The sequence below is a fragment of the Ischnura elegans genome, chromosome 2 (assembly GCF_921293095.1).
Source record: "Ischnura elegans chromosome 2, ioIscEleg1.1, whole genome shotgun sequence".
Lineage (NCBI taxonomy): Eukaryota > Metazoa > Arthropoda > Insecta > Odonata > Coenagrionidae > Ischnura > Ischnura elegans.
Window position 1 is genome coordinate 102868602 of NC_060247.1, and position 20886 is coordinate 102889487.

General features: G+C 36.4%; 1 protein-coding gene across 10 annotated transcripts in view; it reads right to left on the bottom strand.

Annotated features, from left to right (window-relative positions):
* The window catches only part of LOC124154267 (potassium voltage-gated channel protein eag-like), a 599395-nt gene that overhangs the window by 16332 nt on the left and 562177 nt on the right, over window positions 1-20886 (bottom strand). For 6 of the 10 annotated variants that reach the window (XM_046527883.1, XM_046527888.1, XM_046527884.1 and 3 more), the window contains 4 exons: window positions 18648-18856; window positions 13680-13727; window positions 8322-8574; window positions 1528-1724 (listed from right to left, as the gene is read on the bottom strand). In XM_046527883.1, coding sequence (XP_046383839.1) covers window positions 1528-1724; window positions 8322-8574; window positions 13680-13727; window positions 18648-18856 — 707 coding nt within the window. The remainder of the gene's footprint in view (window positions 1-1527; window positions 1725-8321; window positions 8575-13679; window positions 13728-18647; window positions 18857-20886) is intronic. The other 4 variants (XM_046527890.1, XM_046527887.1, XM_046527891.1 and 1 more) reach the window with 2 other exon arrangements.

The following is a 20886-nucleotide window of genomic DNA, read 5'->3' on the forward strand; positions in this document are numbered from 1 at the left end:
TAGACAAGATAAACCCTCAAAAATAATTTGCACTTTTTTTTAATAAGTCCCTTTTAGACCTAAGTTTCATCCTAGAGCACTGAAAACAGTTGAAAAATTCTCCTGATAATATTGCACGAATGTAGCTAAACTTATGGTAGTTAAGTTTTTTATTTAAAGGTTATTCTGATTAATTTGAAGGAATTTATTCAGTCAGGAAAAGAAAAAAACATTAAATTTTTTACGCCACTTTGGCGTAGTAAAACATGCATACATCAGACAAAATTTAAGGACCTATATTTATAAGAACATGACATGCAACACTTAACAACTTCAAGACTTTATCAGGCACAGATAAATTATAAGTATTTGATGAACTTTTAATGCAAGAACAAAGACAAATAACAGAGCAAGCAACATCAATTAATCATTTTATTATTTCTGGGTATACTAAAAGGGCATATGCTTTTTTTCTTAAGTGCACAGCCATATATTAATATTTACAAGGTAACATGCTAAAAGCAGCAAAATATTTGGTATGCATTTATATACTCCATACTCTATGCTGCATGTTTTTTTTGACAAAATGGGAAGTAGGACATGAGGTACCTAATTCTAATTGATCCAAAAAAGTATAACGTTATTAACGATTTTTTACGACAGGTCTAATTTAGCTATTTTAATACGAGATTAAATATTTAAATCAACGTCACCAAGTGTATGCTTTCTATAATTAGAAAAATGTTTAATCCAGCTTATAATAGCTGTTAAAAAAAAAACTCAGGAGGGATAAAGGTTGATCAAAACCACCTTGGGTGTACTACGGCTCCCAAAAATATTTTACCTTAAAATATTCCCCGCTTAAATCTGTAGGTCCTTCAATTTCTTTTCAACTAGGAATAAAAAGCATGGTGAGAAAATGAAAATTTGGTTCAGAATCCAATATCTGAAGTGCGGGAACAGTATCCTTGATGTACATACTAACGGCTGTACATAAACGATAACCGGGTTGCATACGTTCACAAGATGAGCCACAAATGGCAACGAATAGCTCAAATCTTGGCAGTTTCACGGAGGACATGTATATTATTCGCACGGTCACCATTGAACCGTACAACGCCTACATAATTTACGTGGAAATGCTAAATTACTCTTTAAAATTCCAAAGATCAATGCCCTAATTTGGAATGAAATACGATCATTTCAATTACGTGAAAAACATTAGGCGATATGCAGCAATCATTTTTTGACATCGCCCGAATTTTATGCGGCCTTAAAATAAATTAAATAATGACATCAATTATAGACAATCGCAAGAGAAAAGCTTATAACATTCGGATAAAAAAATGCAACGCTTTTTATTCAATTTTTTTTCTTCCATGCACATATAAATGCGGAAGTTAGGGCAAGATCATCAGAGTGAAATCGTGCGTTTTCCTTGACATTCCAAAAATATCTCATCCATAAATGAAATGCTTTCCCGTCAGCGATAGAATGAATCCCGCCAGGCACCATCATCAGATGGAGATTGCTTTTAGGGGTACGTACCCGGTGTCTCAAGTTGTACGTTAGGATTAAGTTCCGCGCAAAGGAGTTCGCGAAAGCTTGGTAAAAGTCGAGGACTTCCAGCAGCTTGTCCCTCTTGATGGTGTGCAGGTCACAATAGGTCAGCGCCCTCACGTTGGCCGCAGACTGACCCACTGCGCTGTCCTTCCAGAACGAATCCCCGAATACGTCACCCTTTCCTGGAAAAAAAGCCATGAGAAAAAAATGATCGAAACATTCATTCGATTTAAGTATACCGGAAATAGCCACGGTGATAAGTTTGACCCATTATTACCCAATGTTGCTCCTAAGCAACATCAAAAATGTAAATACATTTTTATCTCTACTTGGGAAATATGTAAACTACGTATTATTTTGTAGTGTGAATATTAATGATGAAATATTTAGCTATTGCCACGACAATTATGATTGAGTGCAAAATTTTCAAGTTCTTTTAGATGAGAAAACTTGAAATTCGATTTCTTCTTGAAGCAGCTCTGGGTTAGACAGGGTTAAAGAGTCACTCGCAATATACAAATTGTGCGAAAAATCTTCAAAGAAAAAAATTTGCCTTAATCGGGGTTCGAACCCAGGTCTCCCGATTTCCGATCGATTGATTGCTTTAAGCGTTAAACTACTGAGGCATCTTTCACCTTGGCGGAAATTGGACGATTATACCGGACAAGGTGGTATGGACTGCTGAGCATATGATGCGACAAGCAGTCCAAATTGTGCGCACAGCGCCACAGCCGGAGAGCAAAGCCCGAACTTTGTACACATAGAGGTTTCCCTTCTTGACAAATTTTAGTATAACGGAACGGTGATAACTTTACAGAGTCATCCGCAATGTAAATATGTGTGAAAATTCCACCGAGAAAAATTCATTTGACTCAACCGACATTCGAACCCGGATCCCCCGATTTTCGGTCGAGTGCTTCTGCCAATTAAGCTATCAAGGCTTTTCCCCATGAAATAATCAAAATACAGCGATTGCATCATTTAAAAGAGCCAAATTTAAAGTAGTTATAATCGTAGCTTTAATCATATTGATTACCTTTTCAAAGAGTAATTTGAATTAGTATTTAATTACAAATTGATTATATATTTGGTTTTATGAGGGTGATATCAGAAACATGAGATTAATTTTGAGAAAAAGTTTGAAAATTTTCGGCTCTTTTCACGATAAAATTACAATATAAAATAAGGCTAGAGTTAGAATAATTCAAAACACAGCAAAAATTTCGCGAGAAATTTCGTAAAAGCAAATTCAAATGTTGTGTGATTGTTCCTCTTCATTTTTTAGACTTCAAATTTCAGTTATGATATTACATATTGACAACGATTATTTTGCAATGAATATACTATTTTAACTTTAGGTATGAATAAGATAGTATTTATATGAATCAATTGATAACACTTAAAACCCATGAATTATGCTTGCGTTTACAGTTATTTTTAAAAAATTAAAAAAAATAATTATTTGTACACCGCTATCTTTTTGTCATGTAGCAGTTTATTATTACTTTCCATCAGCTGAATAGTATCTAAAAATGTCATAGGGGGAAAAGAATATTTTAAGCAAAATAATCGTGGCAATACACCAACATGTTATTCAAGTTTGCGTACCATGTTTTTCAACTTTGATTTACTCTCTTTAAAAAAATCATGATAAATATTTAATGCGACATAGAATCCACTCAATCAAGAGTACACACTCGATTTGTATTCGTGACCTTCAGTCCAAAGCAAAATCAGAAAATTATCCTCAAGAGCAAACTCTAGAAAAGGGATATCATCCTATGAATGCCTTTCGATTTCTCGAAACGAGAGATTGTGGAGAATTAAAACAATTTGTTAAAAAAAGCAGAATACTTGGATGGAAAAGCTAAGTAATTAACTTCTCTCCAATCCGAATCCTCGATTTGAAAACCATATGCGACCGTCGTAGCTCCTGAAAAAGCTCTTTAATTGCAAAACTCCAATGGGATCTGAGTTCCTGCTGCACCAATTAAAGTGCCTCTAACGACCTCACCATAGAATTGCGAGCGGAGCATTTTTGACAACGAGGTGAACCTTCGACACTGTCTCCGCTGCTGAGCTGTATCTTCCCGGGACAGGATTCCCTCATTCATTCGGTCTCTTTACGAATTAAAAACAAAAACACGGGAAGTGAATAAGAGCCAGCCGGGGAATGGTAAACGTAAAGCCTCCAGTATTGTTATTTCATGGATTAAATGCAGTATTACTGAGGGAATTTAAATGTTTCAGCTAGAATCCTTTTCATTCTATAGTGAAATTTAAATGAATGACTAAGGTAATCGATGCAAAAGTTGCTAGTTATACTAGTGTATCATATATCAACTCATTTAGTTTATTACTCACTCAATGGTTTAAAATTAATTCTCGAGGGATAAAACATCTGTTTTGGCTGCTTATTAATCCTGTTAGCAGCAAATCACACGATTATATATTAAAAGTTGACGCATGATCCATGATTTGCCTTTATATGCCACGATAAGCTTTCATTGCTTACAGAGATGTGCCCTTTAACATCAAGCACTGCATTACTTGACTAAGAGTTGTAATCGCTCGAATTTATGCATGTTGAGAATCTAAAAATATACTTATACACGCTGATCTCAAACTTTAGATACTGTGAACTCAATGGATGGAAGGTATTGAACTTCAAAGAACAAAGAAAGCTGGCTGAGAGCTATAGGGAAAACCTAAGCCACGATTAGATAAAAATATAATAAACACTTCTACCTTCTCTTCAAATATGTATGGGACATAAAAACTCTCAGCAAATTCACAGTTTGATTCGAACATCACGAGTTCGATAAATGTCCCTTCTAGATTTCAAGTATCACAGAAAAATGATGGAGATTTTAACGTTTAACCACATATTTATTTAGATGAAGTATGAATTATATACAGTTAAATTTATTCAGCTGTAATATATATTTACGTTTTAAGAGGTGTGATTTATATACGCTTGGATGTCTTGGCTTTTTTGGGACATTTTCTTTTGGAGTGTTAGTTTGCTAGTGTTTTGTGTTAGAGAATAACGATGGTTTGTGTTTTTCATCGATACCGTAACGAGAACTGGAAAAAAGTAATGAATTTAAGATTCTCAAGCTATGTCCACATAGGAAATAAAGGAGTGAAACTTTGTCAGGTTCACTATTATATTAATATGGGCACGACCTGGGTTTCGTAAGTTACATCTTCAGGTGTAAAGAAGATGTAACTATGTTACGAAACCCAGGTCGTGCCCATTTAATATAATAGTGAACCTGACAAAGTTTTATTCCTTTATTTCCAATTTGGAGAGGTTACACAAAGTCAAGTCTGAAGTTATATGTCCACATAGGGTGATAATCCTTGAATACAAGCTAAATTGCCCTTGACAACATCGCCGCTAGATATAACGATTTTTATCTTACTTATTCGACAAAAACAAATCAGAATTATTCCCGAATCGCAATAATATTACTTCCGAAGTTTTAATCGTGGCTGTGGTTAATTGCCGTAGTTTAAGAAATAAGATTCCCGAATTCCACCATTTAATTCATAGTACGAAGTGTAACGTCATTTTTGGAACAGAAAGTTGGCTAACAGATGATGATTCAGACAATGAGATCTTCCCAAAATCGTTCACTGTTTATCGGAAAGATAGAATTAATCGAGTTGGGGGCGGAGTTTTTATAGCTGTAAAGAATTCAATCGTCAGCCAACCGATAACCGTAACTGAGACCAGCGTTGAATCTGTGTGGTGTTAAATTGAATGTCCAAAATTCAAAACTATTTTATTATGTTCGTATTACAGACCACCTAACTCAGATATAACGTCAATGTTGGATTTTCAAAATCAAATAAACAGCGTAGCATCCAAGTATTCTGAAAGAAACTTGATTGTGGGTGGAGATTTCAACGTACCTTCTCTAGATTGGGAGACTTATAGCTTCATTCCTGGTGGGAGGGATAAAGTGATCTGCGAGGCTTTATTACACACTTTTACATCTAATTGATTGTTTCAAATAGCATCCGAACCAAACAGAGGAGAAAATATTCTTGATTTATTAGCGACAAATATACCACATCATGTAATAAACGTTGGCACTGTCGAAGGAATAAGTGACCATAGGGTAGTAACGGCAAAGTTTTCTCTAAATACCGCTGTAAACTTAAAAAAAGAGCGTAAAGTTTTCATTTTTAAAAGAGCTGATTTTGATGGGTTTAAGAGTCATCTGAAAAATGCTTTCCCCGAGTTTCAAGAATCAGTATTAAAGTTAAATGTAGAGAATACTTGGAAAGCTTTTCTTTCGCTCGTAACTTCGGGAATAAATAGCTACATCCCTAGTAAAATAGTAAAAGAAGGCAGCGAACCGAGATGGTACGACGCGGAAGTGAGAAAATCATTGAGGCGACAGAGAGCGTGTCATGCTAAAATGAAAAAAGTCAGAACGGATTTATCCGCTAATGAACGCGAGCTAATAATAAAAAAATATAGGATGACTAAAGCCGCCACGAAGGAAGCATTCAGGAACGCGTTCACGAATTTTAAAAGAAAAACACTAGTAGAGCAATTACAGGATAACCCAAAAGCATTTTGGTCATATGTTAGAGAAGAAAGGTTTCTCGGGTTTTCCACCGGTTGATGTCGTCCATGTCTTCCGAAGAGCCCCTGAGGATGATCAGCAAGTCGCAGATCGAAACGTCGGGAGACATGGACGACATCAACCGGTGGAAAACCCGAGAAACCTTTCTGCAACTGATACGCCGGGAAAATCTAAGATCATACATATGTTAGAGAAGTTCAAGGTAAACGATCTACCGTATGTTCGCTGAGAAACGACAATGGAGATGTGCTGACAAGCAGTTACGATAAAGCCAATTTATTAAATTCCTACTTTAAGAGCGTGTTCACGGAGCCTTCCGAAAACTCACCCGAGACCGATGACAATCCCTGTATACATAAGATGCCAGCTATTGACATTAGTACGCTCGGAATAGAAAATATATTGAAATCGCTTAGCCCAAATAAATCACCTGGTCCAGACGAAATCCCTTCTCGCGTATATAAAGAACTAGCCTCAGAAATTGCCCATTACTTGCAGTTAATATTCAGTAAATCCATCAAGCAACACGAAGTACCTAATGACTGGAAAATCTCTAATGTAACGCCAATATTTAAAAGTGGAGACAAGGAACAGCCATCTAATTACAGGCCGATATCTTTAACGTCCATCTCTTGCAAAGTCCTCGAACACATCGTAGTCAGCTCGGTAATGAAACACCTAGACGCGCAAAACTTATTAATGGGAACTCAACATGGATTCAGGAAAAGCAGATCGTGCGAAACTCAGTTAGCGCTTTTCGCCTACGATATTTTAGTCTCCGGGGAAGACAACATTCCAGTAGACGCGATTTTTCTTGATTTCAAAAAGGCATTTGATAAAGTACCCCACGGAAAGTTAATAATAAAACTGAAATCTTATGGTCTAGACGAAGATGTCATTTCCTGGATAAGAGAATTTTTGAGCGACCGCGTCCAAAGAGTAATATTAGACGGTGCAGTCTCCAATGAGGTTAGAGTCACTTCTGGCGTTCCTCAGGGTAGTGTCATTGGCCCACTCCTATTCCTTCTTTACATAAACGACATTGGCGAAGTAGTGCAGAGTAAGTTACGATTATTTGCAGACGACGCTGTAGTTTACAGAGAAATCCGTTCCAGCAAAGATATAGATGAACTAACGAATGACCTTGCTGCTATCCAAGCTTGGTGCGATGCTTGGCAGTTAGAATTAAATTTGGAAAAATGCGTCGTAATGAATTTCTGGAAGAAGAATAACTCCCTACAGCGTAACTATGTCATTCGGGGCACGCAGTTAAAGGCAGTTGAATCTGTGAAATATCTAGGGGTTAGACTCAATAATGATCTATCGTGGAATAAACATATTCGAGAAATAACCGGTCAAGCTAATCGTAAAATGGGTTTTGTTAAAAGAATATTAGGAAAGTGCGACGACAAAGTGAGAGAAATTAGCTACTTTTCCCTCGTTAGACCACATTTGGAATACGCTGCCAGTGTTTGGGACCCTCATGAAAAAGGCTTAATAACAGAGTTAGAACGCGTGCAAAGAAGAGCTGCCAGGTATGTGAAAGGTCGTTACGATAGTCTTGTTAGTGTAACTGACCTCTTAGATAAACTCGGATGGGAATCTCTGTCGGACCGTAGATTGAAAAATAGACTAAGCCTTTTAGATAAATTCAAGAGCAGTGTCTTTTCTGACGAAGTTAACCATATCTTGCGGACGCCAACGTACTACGGAAGATCAGATCATATAAATAAAATAAGAGAGATGGATTGCAGAACAGACAGATTCCGAATGTCATTTTTTCCTCGATCAATAAGAGATTATAACGGCAGCAATAGAGCTCGTAAATAGATTGCATGACTTGTAGTGTAGCCTACTAACCTATGTAAAACTTAAAGCATGTTTCTGAATTTCTTTTCTATATTCTATTTCTAACAGCATATAGTAGTATAGTTTGGGGGACGGGACGTTTTTTGGACGGTGTGGTGTGCATGTGGGAGTCCAAATGCATGCTGCATGCTGGTGATTGATCACCCCCTGCCAAACACCCTAGAGTTGGCTCGCAGGGTATTATGTAGATGTAGATTCCTTACAGAGATGTGCCCTTTAACAGCAAGCACTGCATTGCTTGACTAGGAGTAGGTTCATTGGAAACAGGTTCCTTCGAAGACGGTATATCGGTTGATTATGACTCACCCAGGATGGCGACCACCTCGTCGTCCTGGATGACCTCCAGGGAGCCGGTCACGATGAAGCAGAGCGAGTCTATGGACTCGCCAGTGTGGTAGAGCAGGTCTCCGGGCGCCGAGTGACTCATGGCGAAGTGCATGGCCAGCGCGCGCAGGCACCCGTCCGACGCGAGCCGGAACGCCGGATGCTCGTTGAAGACCTTCCGGTTCAGGTGGACGCAGATGTCTGCCTTCATGTCTTTGGGGCAGTAGTTGAGCACCTGTCCGTCGAGCGTGGGGGCGGCGCGGGTGTGCCGTGAGCCATTTGGGGGTGGAAAGCGGAGGAAAAATCGCGCGTAACGATCAGGTATGAGGGTCAACCGAAAGATTGCCACGATGCCCAGGACTGGAGTCAACGTACGCTCAATGAGGAATAAAGCTGTGTGAGGAGAGGTTCCAGAGGTACTAGAATGGAGTGTATTGAAAAATGCATACTGGGAAAGTATAGGTTGTGGGATACTAAAGGGAAAGGGGATGGTACTGTTTTCGCCCGAACGACAAGCTGATATTACGGTCGTGGGGGTGGAGGGTTCGAATTCACGAAAATCCCCAAAAATTAGCCAGCATTACGCAATCATTGCCATCCTTTATTGGCAATTCACATAGGCAATGAACCTTGAAGTGGAATCATAAAACTCTTACTATTATATGTAGTTTCATCGAAGAGTATCGCTATATTAAACAATACTCTACACTAAGTCGTAGTCCAGATAAAAACTTTTCACCACAGACGGTGCACCAAACATCGACTTTCTGAGCCACTGTGTAGAATTCAGCAATTTCCTTGATCCGTACCGCATTTGTAGATTTTATGCAAAGTTATGGTATCGATATCACCCCACTGAGCTGATCGAGGATGGCAAAAAAGGGATGTATGATTTTAGGGGACTGACTAATGTTAATAATTAAACATCTAACGTTCTTTGGAAAATGCCACGAACAGAGACAGTAATACCGGTCCACAAGTGATACCGAAATTTACAATGAGCTTAAATACGCAAAGCAAAAACATGGTGAGAGCTAAGCCGCGCCGTAAATATGGTAATAACGGGCGTCGGTCAAAGATATTAATTCCTCCTCAAACGATATCATACTTAAGGACCACAAAAGTGACTTCTTTTTCCCACTGATTAGCTCATTTTATTTTCAAATAAGTTGATACACCCAGCTTTCCAAAGAGCGTGAAGCGCCGTAACAGTGATAGGGTTGGCCCGGAGAACCTTGCATAATTATGCCTGCGAAGTGGCTTGTTTGGAAACAGCCGCTTACATGTAGCCCCCGCCCCATAAAAATAAAGCCATTACATTCTTTAAAATCGTAAAAAAAACCACACATTTCAAAATACTCTGTGGCCATTCCACAATTTTGCAGGTGACAGCTCTAGTAACCACACATTTTCATTGCGCTCCGAGTCGATCCATGCAAAAGGATTTTTTTCAACAATTCCGAGCGCGAGTTGGATGGGTAGTATTCAGGGACATCGATTATATTATGCCATCCATGAATTGCGCAAGCAAATATTTTTGCTACTCTGCGACCCCTCCTTCCATCCCTACGAAAGAAAACCTATGATTTTGGTGACCCTCTCTCTCACCATTCGCTTCAAAATCAAGTAAGGGGTCATAGATATACTTATGTATCTACTTTTCGTGAAATACTACTTTTACGAATTTATGGCTCTCAATGGCAATTCAAAACCTAACTGTCAACAAGTACGAATACTATTATTTTAGGTAGAAGCAGCCACCGCCTACCAAGTAAAAAAATGAAAGGCTACACATGCAGAATTTTTAGAATGGGAAAAGATGTGAACACGTCATTTGTTACAATGGAAAATGACTACCAGAGGTTAGTTACGTGTTACTTCCCCTTTTATCTTTGACCCAATCGTACTTGAACAGAATGATGCAGTATGACTTTTCTGTTTTTATTACTTCTGTTACCTTGACACTTACGCGTCAATAAAAGCCTTTTTTTCGGTTAGATGAGACCTTGGTGAGGAGGGAGGACTTCTTTCCCCAGTGGGTGCAACATTAAGTAATTAGACGTGTCGTAGCTGGCTTTTATAACAAGGGATGTGGTGAGAATGTAAGTCATTAGGAAGTGTCTGTTCTATTTGTCTATAAATTTTTACCCTAACGGAGCTGCAATTATATCCCAAAAATAATTAAAATCTGACGTAAGTTGGTTTCAGATCCCCCGTCCCCCTGCAGAGGACAGTGTTAGTAAGTCCCAAAGCAGTATTGCGCATTTATTGAGATGGTCTCTTCTAACCCAAAAGAAGGTGAAACAAAATTGGGTTCAAAGGAAGTAGGTGTAGTGTTTCTTGATAATCAGAAAGGGGAAAAGCTACTCTCCCAGAGTATGGCAAGGTGTTGGAAGGAAAAGGCGTGATCTGGAGGTGCGGTGAGTGAGACTCGAGGAACACAGCGTTAGTGGGATAAGGTAGGGCTGTACAGGCGCAGTTACCCTCTTTCGTCCTTGGGACAGCGTGGATAAGCAATGAGTTGCATGATAAATACCAAGAGAGAAAACATGTAGAATGACTTACTTGAATAGGGTTAAAAAAAACCCTATTTGAAGGAGTTCTCCCATTTCGAAAAACGGAAGAAACATCCCATCCTAACGGTTCGGAAAGCCAAGTTTATTCGAGACATGAATTTTTTTAAATAAAAAATCTTTTTTGGAGAAAATTCGAATGAATTTAGTCAGAATAAAAAAATAAAGTTTGATAAATACCCGTGAGAAATTGCGATGAAAGACAATATTTTTTTTGGCAATTCATGTCCTCTTTTCGCACGATTCGTCAAAAAAGGGAAATAATTATTGCGAAAAAAATCCACACGTTGGCATGATTGGAAAGTTAGTTGGTTGATTAGATCTGTAGTAATGGTCAACGTGAATGGAAGTGATGATATGATAATGAAGTGTCACCTTACCCTATGGCTAACAATCTCGGTAAAAATATTTATGCGCATTGAACAAAGAATGTGTTGTAGATAGATTAAATAAAAAAAATGGACGGTTAATTCTACCAGCATAAATTTACATCTAGATTCCACTCCGTAAGAGTGGTCTTTCCCAATTAAAAGATGATTATCATACAGGTGAAATAACTGCGAAATAAATCAAACTCTTCTCTAAGGAGTAAGACCAACATTTTCCTACATCATTTTTTATTAGACATATATTGAAAATAATTCATGACAACCATTAGAGTCACAAAAGTCATTTGACATTGAATGTCTTAGGAAATGAGAAAATAATGAAGGCCGGATTTGGAATGAAGAACTCCCATCCGGTATTGAAAATCATCATCACCTTTGAATAAAAGCTGATTGAATACAAAACGAGAAAAATTATGCTCAGTAATTTCAGTTCTATTAAAAAAAACAATGTATTCGGAGCACTTAACATTTTATAACACTGGAATATTATTAAATACCTTAGTTAACAGAATATATAATAACCTAGGCATAAAATTACGATGCTAAAAATATTGAAAATCTACGAATACGATTTCGAAATCTATCAACAGTGGTATTACACTATCTAGAATTGAACAACGATACCTTATATAAACTATTTAATTGGTGATATAAAAATTCGCAACGGTGGCAGTGCAAATGATTGGATTGACAGTTTACCAATAGACAAATTTTTACAAAATGTTTCACGGCATCAGCAGTTTTCGTCCTATTGTACCAAAATTTCACTTAAAAATGAAGCTCTAAGATTTGAGTTCACATTCTGTTCGAGAAAACGCGTTAGATTGATAAAAATAACAAAATAAATCTAACGTGTTTTTAACGGAACTGTTATATCTAGAATGAGGCAACTGTAAGTACATTGTAATTTGCTACCGAAAGACGAATGAAAAAGTCAGCTTATATTTTGACTTACTATTCCAATTGGAAGAATCATGAAGAACATAGTTCATAACAAAATAGTGTCGCATATTTTCAAACGGAAGGCTTATGGTTCAAAATAGACGAGAGTCAGTATTACCATTCGTTTTGCACGCTTCCAAAATACTCAAGTTGGATTAGTACTTCAGCATTGAGGTATGGTACGATTAAAAATGAATCACTTTTACAGAAGTTAGGTAATTTTTACGGAGGATCACAATCTGGAACAGTTTAACTAAACATTTTTTTCTGTTTCCGTTGGTTGAAGGCCGCAGAAGACTTAAGATTTTTTAAATGTATCATGGCAGTGATAATATTTTTTTATATAATATGGTATTTCCTGGAGTATATGTCATTTATACAAAAGTTAGCAGCCAACGTTTCGATTTATTTTCTTAAATCATCTTCAGGGCTCATTAACATCAAAATTAATGGTAACCTAGGTTGTGGCAATACCTTAGAAACAAAACATCAATAAATATGTTCAAAGTTTAGAGGTATGTCAAAATATTTTATATATTCCATTCTGTTCTTATATATATGTTTATATATACATATTTCTTTAAATAATATTGTATTAAAAAACCCAATTGTTCCTTCTTTATGTATAAATATTGTGTATCGTCTTATTCTCTGTATTTTATATTGTTTCACACTTTTTCTAACATAGCCCTGAAGATGATTTAAGAAAATAAATCGAAACGTTGGCTGCTAACTTTTGTTTAAATGACCTATACTCCAGGAAATACCATATTATATATTAAATAAGGTCAAGAAAAGGAAATAATAATAATATTTTTTTACATATCTCACGACAAATAAAAATGTTAACGTCTGGACCAGACTACGAATTCTGAAGACGCTGAAGAATATAAGCGAAAACCCTGAATTTTGTTGCTCAGGAAAGAAAAAAATGCGATCGAATCGAGATTAACCAATTCATTACAAATTATTATCATCATCATATCATTGCATCAAAATAATCTCCAAGTGGACAAAAACCGAGATACTTCTCTATATACGTCACTAATGAAACGCGATATAACGAAGTACTTTTCAAATATCTTACGCATAGTATTTATTCTAAGCCATTTTTAAAACTAATACTTCTTCACTATATCAAGTGGCACTTTCACCGTACAATATCTATGCCATACTTTAAATAAGGATGACGCGTCGATATTACGCTACGAAATCACACAACGGGAGGGTGATTAATTTTAAAAAGTATTCCACAATAAAATATACAGAAATCACACGCAAAAGGACTAGCCCTTGCTAACCTTTTGAATTTACATCACGGGAATTAAAATAAATGGTTTTACGTATATATACTCGTAACTGATGCTTGAAAAAAGCTGATGCACTTTCTTTTGTCTTCGTATATAAGGTGCAAATTTGTGCAGTGCACTCCTCACCTGCCTTCTGTCACATCCACTGTGCAATCCAACCGTTGCCCTAGGACTCTATGTATATATATTTAATAAGGCACTCCGTCATGCAGTTTTAGTCCCATGCGACGTGGTAATATAATGAAAAATCGAAGAGAAAATGGAAAAAGAGAGCGGAAGTAGGATAGAGAGAGCAGAAGATGAAGGATAGAGAGAGAGAGAGAGAGAAGAGAAGAGAGAAAGAGAGAGAGAAAGAACTTAAGTTTAAATTTAAGTTACAAAATCATGAGTAATAATACTCTAGAAAACGATTTCTAGATTTAAGGCATGCATTTACTCCCAAGAAAAAAGTTAAAGAATTCGAGATAATTATCGTGGGCTCTAGATTTGTTCCCAAGGCAACGAAATTGAGATGTTGTAATTAAAGAAAAAGGGACCCACTTATTGAAATTCATCGTAAGTAAGTTACACTTTTTACCAAAAAGACAATGGTAAAAAAGGAGCTCAGTAATAAGAAAATATGGGAAAATGGTAATAGAGAGCGAAAATGGTTTGCTTATCCAAGCGGAGCCCATCATCAGTGGGTTTCAAGTTGCCTGAATAACTCGCAAACCCAGAGGAGTAAGAGATAAAAGATATAAAATTCGGAATAATATTTTTTCGAATCAGAGTTGATAGCGAGATAATTTTGTTGACAAAGATAGAGTAAAAGTTTGACAGGTATTCATAAGCGTTAGGAGATAAGAAAAAGATAAAGTAAGATATATTGTAATCAAGGATAGCATGTATACGAACGCTGAGATACAAGGCCTATACCCAAATAGATCCTTAAATTGATTTACAGTGTTGTGCTTATTTTAGAGCTTCAATTGAACAAAAAATAGATTAGTAAAGACAAGTAGTTATCCTATGAGATAATTTCCAAATGGACTAACACAGAGATACCTCTCCATATTGCCGATATTGAAACGTGACTGAAGTATTCAACACATGTTAATTACACCAAAGGATGAAGTTCGCCATGAAAAAATATTTGACTTAGCCGGGATTCGAACCCGGATCTCCCGATTGCCGGTCAGGCGTGCTACCAGTTACACCACCAAGCCACCTGACCGGCAATCGGGAGATCCGGGTTCGAATCCCGGCCAAGTCAAATATTTTTTCATGGCGAACTTCATCCTTTGGTGTATTTAACTTTGCACCCGTGCGCGTGACTGCGTACAAAGTCACTTGTTCCTTCAGTACTTTGACATGTTAATTATTCAAAATTATTTTGCAAAACTGGTACTTTTTATGATATTATCAAGTGGCACACTCAATTTACACTATCTATATAATCCTTTCAAAGAAGATTGTGCGCCGATAATGCACCACGAAACCACACAGCGGTTGAGAAATTCATTTTAGAATAAGGGATTATCAATACATACTTTTCATTTGCACGAAGAATGCTATCATGCAGGCAAATGTTCCGAGTGGGAGGCTATTTGTCACCCAATCATACTTATTCTTAATAAAACACACCTTATTCAATCACGGAATATTATGCAGATCAATGCAGGAAAATAGTTTTGTGATTTACAAGGGAGAGCGAAATATCCAATCGGATAGTTTTATCCAATTTTTAATTATAACATTCATCTGATATTTGTTCCCCTATAAATTATTGAGTCAAGCTCATTTTTTTTACAGAAAAATACGCATGAAAAAAGGTATTTTGCGTAATAAAGTTGACAAAAGATGGCAATGCCCATCTTTAATCCCCAGGAAATTCCGTTTTTTACTCATGATTCAATTTTTTCAATTTAAATACATATTCCGGGAAACTGTTACATGTTATATTTAATACTCCACATGCATCAAGAAGCCTTCAAAATGTTAGTTAGCCTGAAAGCGTTAGAGATAGCATGCTCAGAGGTTCAACAGTCCTGATGGTTAATGATTCAGATTGGCAGGCAAGTTGAAAAGTTCGCTTTTGCGCAAATATACTAGTCTCGATATAAAACGTTTATCATTTCTTTAAATCAAAATCTAGGATCAATGGGCAAACTATTCTGATTGGCAAATAAGCTTTAAAGCGAAAAGCATGCTGTATCATGTATCCCAGCGTTCGATGGTAGCATTCTTATGAATTACTCCGCCACTGAGGGAAAAAAATATACAAAAGCAGCTCTCTCTTCCAAAAAATATAAACAGATCAAAGGCAGAAAGAAAGAGGTTGAAATGATTACATTTCAAGGGTAAACGCATTTCAACTATTCATTTTGATAAGCCTAAAGAGTAATTGCAGGATCATCCCGCTTAAATTAGTGACCCACTGAAAATTATTTGAAATGGTAAAAAATTGTAACGGTAAATCTACAAATAACGTGCTTAGAAATAAATGTAAGTGTAGGCGAACTCTATTATGTTAGTTTACAGACACAGGGAAAAGATGGCGGTTTGGTACAGAATTTATAGCTCAAATTTGGCAAATATTTATCTAGGAAAACAGTGATCCATCAATGGATCTCATTGATTCACATGAAAGTATTATAAGACTAAAAGGTCAACAGACGGCAAAGTGCTCCAAACATATGGACTTCATCGCCACTTTTCACCGTGTCAATTTAAATGCAAATGAAGCAATGCAGAAATTTACAATAGGCTATGCTTTTAGGAGACCGAAAAGTAGTGTGGCTAGGAAATAATTTTGATGAACCAGAGAAGAGATTAAAGATCAATGATTAAAAAGAATAATCCAGATATAATCATTGAATAATTTCTTACTCGATGAGAGAACGAAAATTATGAGGCACCCTTTCATGATAGAAATAAGCTTCAGTCATTGCACTGTATAGTTATAATATCCCTTTTTAAAATACCTTTTAAAAGTGTTGCTTATCAGTGAAGTAGTTGAAACAAAAAAATCATTCTATTTTTTATGGATGAATAATTCCTGAGGTAAATGCTAAGAACTAAGTACATCAAGACTAGGTTAAGTAATTTACATTACGCATATTTATATCGAAATTTAGGTATACTTTAATTAAGTGTTACACTTAAAGGAGTATAAAATAAACTATTATGAAATAAAAATTTCAACTGATATATGCTAATTACAAAGAAATTTTACCATAAAATATCACAATTCATTTTTTCTGTTTATTGCCCACTGACACATTATTATCATTAAAAATAAAAACGCCAATATACATGTATCGTTTAAATTTACTCACTGTTTTTAAAAATGAGCATTATGCTTGTTTTTAAATCTCGAAATATGTTTAGTCTTCTGTGAAATGACGAGCTACTGTAATAGTTTTTCACGGCCCAAAGAAAGCTTATGGTTATCCAAGGATCTTTAGGAGAATTGATTTAGGGATATCCTCATGGAAAATATGGAAAATATTATCTAATATATAATAAATCGTTGAATACTCAAATTGACCCAAACTCATAATAATTCCAGCTAACGACCGAGATGAAAAGAATTATTTTGAATTCCCACAGTAGTGTAAAAAAGGAATGTATTTTTGAATACATAGGGTATAAATATATGCATGATTGTGCATATGTAAAAGTGTAAATAACTTGTTATATAAGTAAGTGCTTGATAAAATAAAAGTTCAAATCCTCTGCACGCTTACGGTCTTAGAGTACAGTTACTTAAAGTTCTATCAGTTATTTTGGCAGAAAAGCTTTACTCTTGTTTGGTTTTATATGCTCATTATTAGATGAATTACAGTACGACATGAATTAGCGGCGTTTTTTCACTGTGAGTGAGTCAGAGCTTATGGAAAAGTATAAATTTGTGAAATAACAATATCCATTTATGGGAAGAAAGGCTGAACATGGGACAGCAAGCCATTCGATGAAGGCTCTTACTAAGAGAAATAAAGGTCTAGGTACTTACTCATGGAATTATATTGACCACGCGAAATTAATTCATCGATTAGTACTGATAAATACCGTCATTAAAGATTTCACAAATTCATAAATGGTTCACAAAAGTTTCGTAAATTGAACGTTTTTAGTAAACAATAGTGGAAATTACTTTTTTTAAAAGTCCAATGTTTCTATTCGTGAGAATAATATGGAAGAGGAACAAATAAACGAATAAAAAATGGAAATAAACCATGATCTACTACTTGAGGTAAAAAAGGGTCTTTAGATTTTGGGATAAAAAAGAAAACTGTCTGAGTTTAACATTTTCCTTGATCCAACATTCAATTTGAAAATCAATGAAAAGTAGACTGGAATTTACGTAAGCATCACTTTCACATTATAAATGAGTACCTATAGGAAAAGTTAACAGAAGAAGAGTTTTCAAGTATCAAAAATGGCTATAAGGGAAATAAATGGACATATATCGAGCGATGGGAGTGTAAATTACGTTCCTCTTAACTTTGAAAGCGTAAAAATATCACTGAATCGCCGCGATTTTCCAAGAGATAACTAGCAAAAACAAAAGACGTAAACATCAACAGGATCAAATTCATGACTGATAGTAGTTGCGAAGTTTAGATCAACTAATCTCTCTCGATAGGCCGGTATAACACATCTTAGGCACCCAATTAACACTACCGTGGACCGTGCAGAAGATTTTCCCCTTTTTGTAACGGATTATAGTGTAAGACTTGAAACTCAAGAGATTCATCCTTTTGTGACAAATGAGATGATGAGGCCTTGATGAAAAAAATTGGTGTAATGATGGTAAAAGTTAAAATTTTGGGTCTCCAGAAGCAACGCTTTAAAAAAAAAGTTTTACAGAGCCAAATAGATATAGATAGAGAGAGAGCTAAGGAGAAATAGATAGAGAAGGAGGAAGAGTAGACAGTTGCTTGAATAGTGCAAGACAGAAGAGAATCGCACGATTGAGCGGTAGTAGCAATCTCCAACGGGTGAATAAAGAGCCAAAAAAATTATATATCAATTGAGAAAAAGAAAAGAGGAATCAAATTTTTTCCGAGATAGCATACTTGGCTTTCTCTTTTTTTCAAAAACTTGCCTGACCTGATTTACCTTGTCGGTGTCAAGGCCTTTCGTCATGGCCCAGGTGGAGACCACGTAGTCCATGACCCTCTCCGATAAGGCTTTGGGCACCTCGTGCAGCTTCATAAACTCCCTGACGTTGTTGAGCATGTCGTGGTACTTGGCCGTCGCCGACGTCATCTGCTGGATGATGGTGGTGACGTGCCCAAAGATTGTCGCGTAGAGCAGCGCTGCACTCGGTCAAGAGAAGATACAGAGAAGGGGGGGAAGAAGAGGGAAGATGAGGAAAAGGATAAAGATGGGAAGGAAAAATAACGGTTGGCAGAAGAGAGCAATATCGGATGGGTTGAGGTAAGAGATTTTTTTTCACGCAAAAGAGATAAAGTAATTAGGAGTAGGTATGGAGGTATAGATTGAGTATTTAAGGACATAGAATTATAAGGTGGAATTCAATAAGGAAGTAACGGAGTGCATTATTACGAACATAACATAATTGCGTGGATGCGATACGAAATAAGGAATTACGAGCAATAGATAGGTGAACATAAGAAGTGAAATGAATGCATGGGTATAGTAATAAAAAAATAAAATTCAAAGGAAGGAAAATGAACGGAAGAGATAACAGTTGTACCCAGAGGAATTGAAAACAAAAAAAGGTTAGAGCAACGTAAAAGCATGGAGACGGCACATGAAGAACACACATTAAAAAATATTTGGTATAACAGAGTATTACGAGTATTTTTAGAAGATAAGAAAAAAAGAAAAAAAAAGCATAGGCGGACACAGATGAGAAAAGACAGGAACGTGGAACGCAAGAAAATATGCACGGATTATGACAAATAAATTGTAAAATATTTAACAGAAGAAAAAACATGGCGAGAGAAAATAAAAGCACGAATAGAGGATAAAATAACAGCATATACGACGCAGAAGAGGCAGAAATTAAGTATGGTACGAAAGTGGAAGAGGGTAAGGATATGGAGGTTGTAACAAGAAAATGGAGAAAGGAAATTTACATAGTGGTCAAAAAAAGAGAGAAAATACATCGCGGAGGAAGTTTGGAGTAGTATAGTGGGGAAACAAGTAAACACGAAAGTGATAGAACGTGGTGCGTTGAACAGGGAATACGTGAGATGGAGTAGGATTAATAAAATTTATGATCATCCACAAAACATATGCAATGCGCAGAAGCGTGAATGGTGCAAGGCAGGAGCAAAGCAATGTGGCGCACACGTTTTTGATAATATGTATAAGGTGAATTTTGAATGGTTCAATAGGAGAGATCGAGGATGTAGAACAAGGAAGAATTAGAAAAGATAATCATGAACAGCAGTATTTTAACGAAATGAAACATTGGTAGGCATACAAAAATTGATGCGATGAATATTTTAACAAAGCAAAAGGTTTTATGAGGAAAAAACAATTTTTTAACGAAGTAAATTTCACACGAGGGGCAATTTTCAGAAATGAAAAAATAGTAGGAAGAAAAACAAAAAAATTGAAAATGCAGGTAGGAAGTGGCAAGGAAGAAATCAACGCATGAAGGAATTTGGTAGTAAAGCGTTTGGGTAACCAGAGATACCAATGTTTTATGCCCAACCGGTAAGCGGAGGGGGAGCAAAATTTGGAAAATGAAGTAAATAGAATTTTAAAATTGTAGATAATGTAGCAAGGCGCATGAAAAAAACATGTTAAGCACATTGAATCGGTAAAAAATTGTATGTACCGTGCGATAGGATTATAAGAAGAGAGTGCGGTGATGATGAAGTACAGGGGACAATGATTAAGTACCAACAGGACAAGGATAACAGACACCACATACAGTTAAAATGAAACATTGATAGGAATATACAATGAAATTTTTATGGGAGGGGAAAAGTACCACAAAAATTGCGCAAGAGTGCGGAAGGATGAGGCAGTGCAAGATCATATTGCAATACATATTATTTTAGGAAATGGAAGCATCAGTTGTGCAAAGGACCACAGTGGGTGCATCCCAACAGAGAAAGGACGATTAGTGAAAGATCAAAAATGGTGGAGGAGGCGAGAAAAAGCAATGGGTGGACGTTTGAAGCATGAGAATGGGCGGGGAAAGACGTAATGATGAAAAAAAGACGGGAGAGGGGGAAGAGAAGGATTTGAGGGGTGAGATTAAACAGGAAAACAATCTAGCAATAGTCATTTTCAATTAATTAGCGTCCCAAATGATCATCGACTCGAACACTGGCATATATTCTCAAACGACTAGCGGGTACTTTGA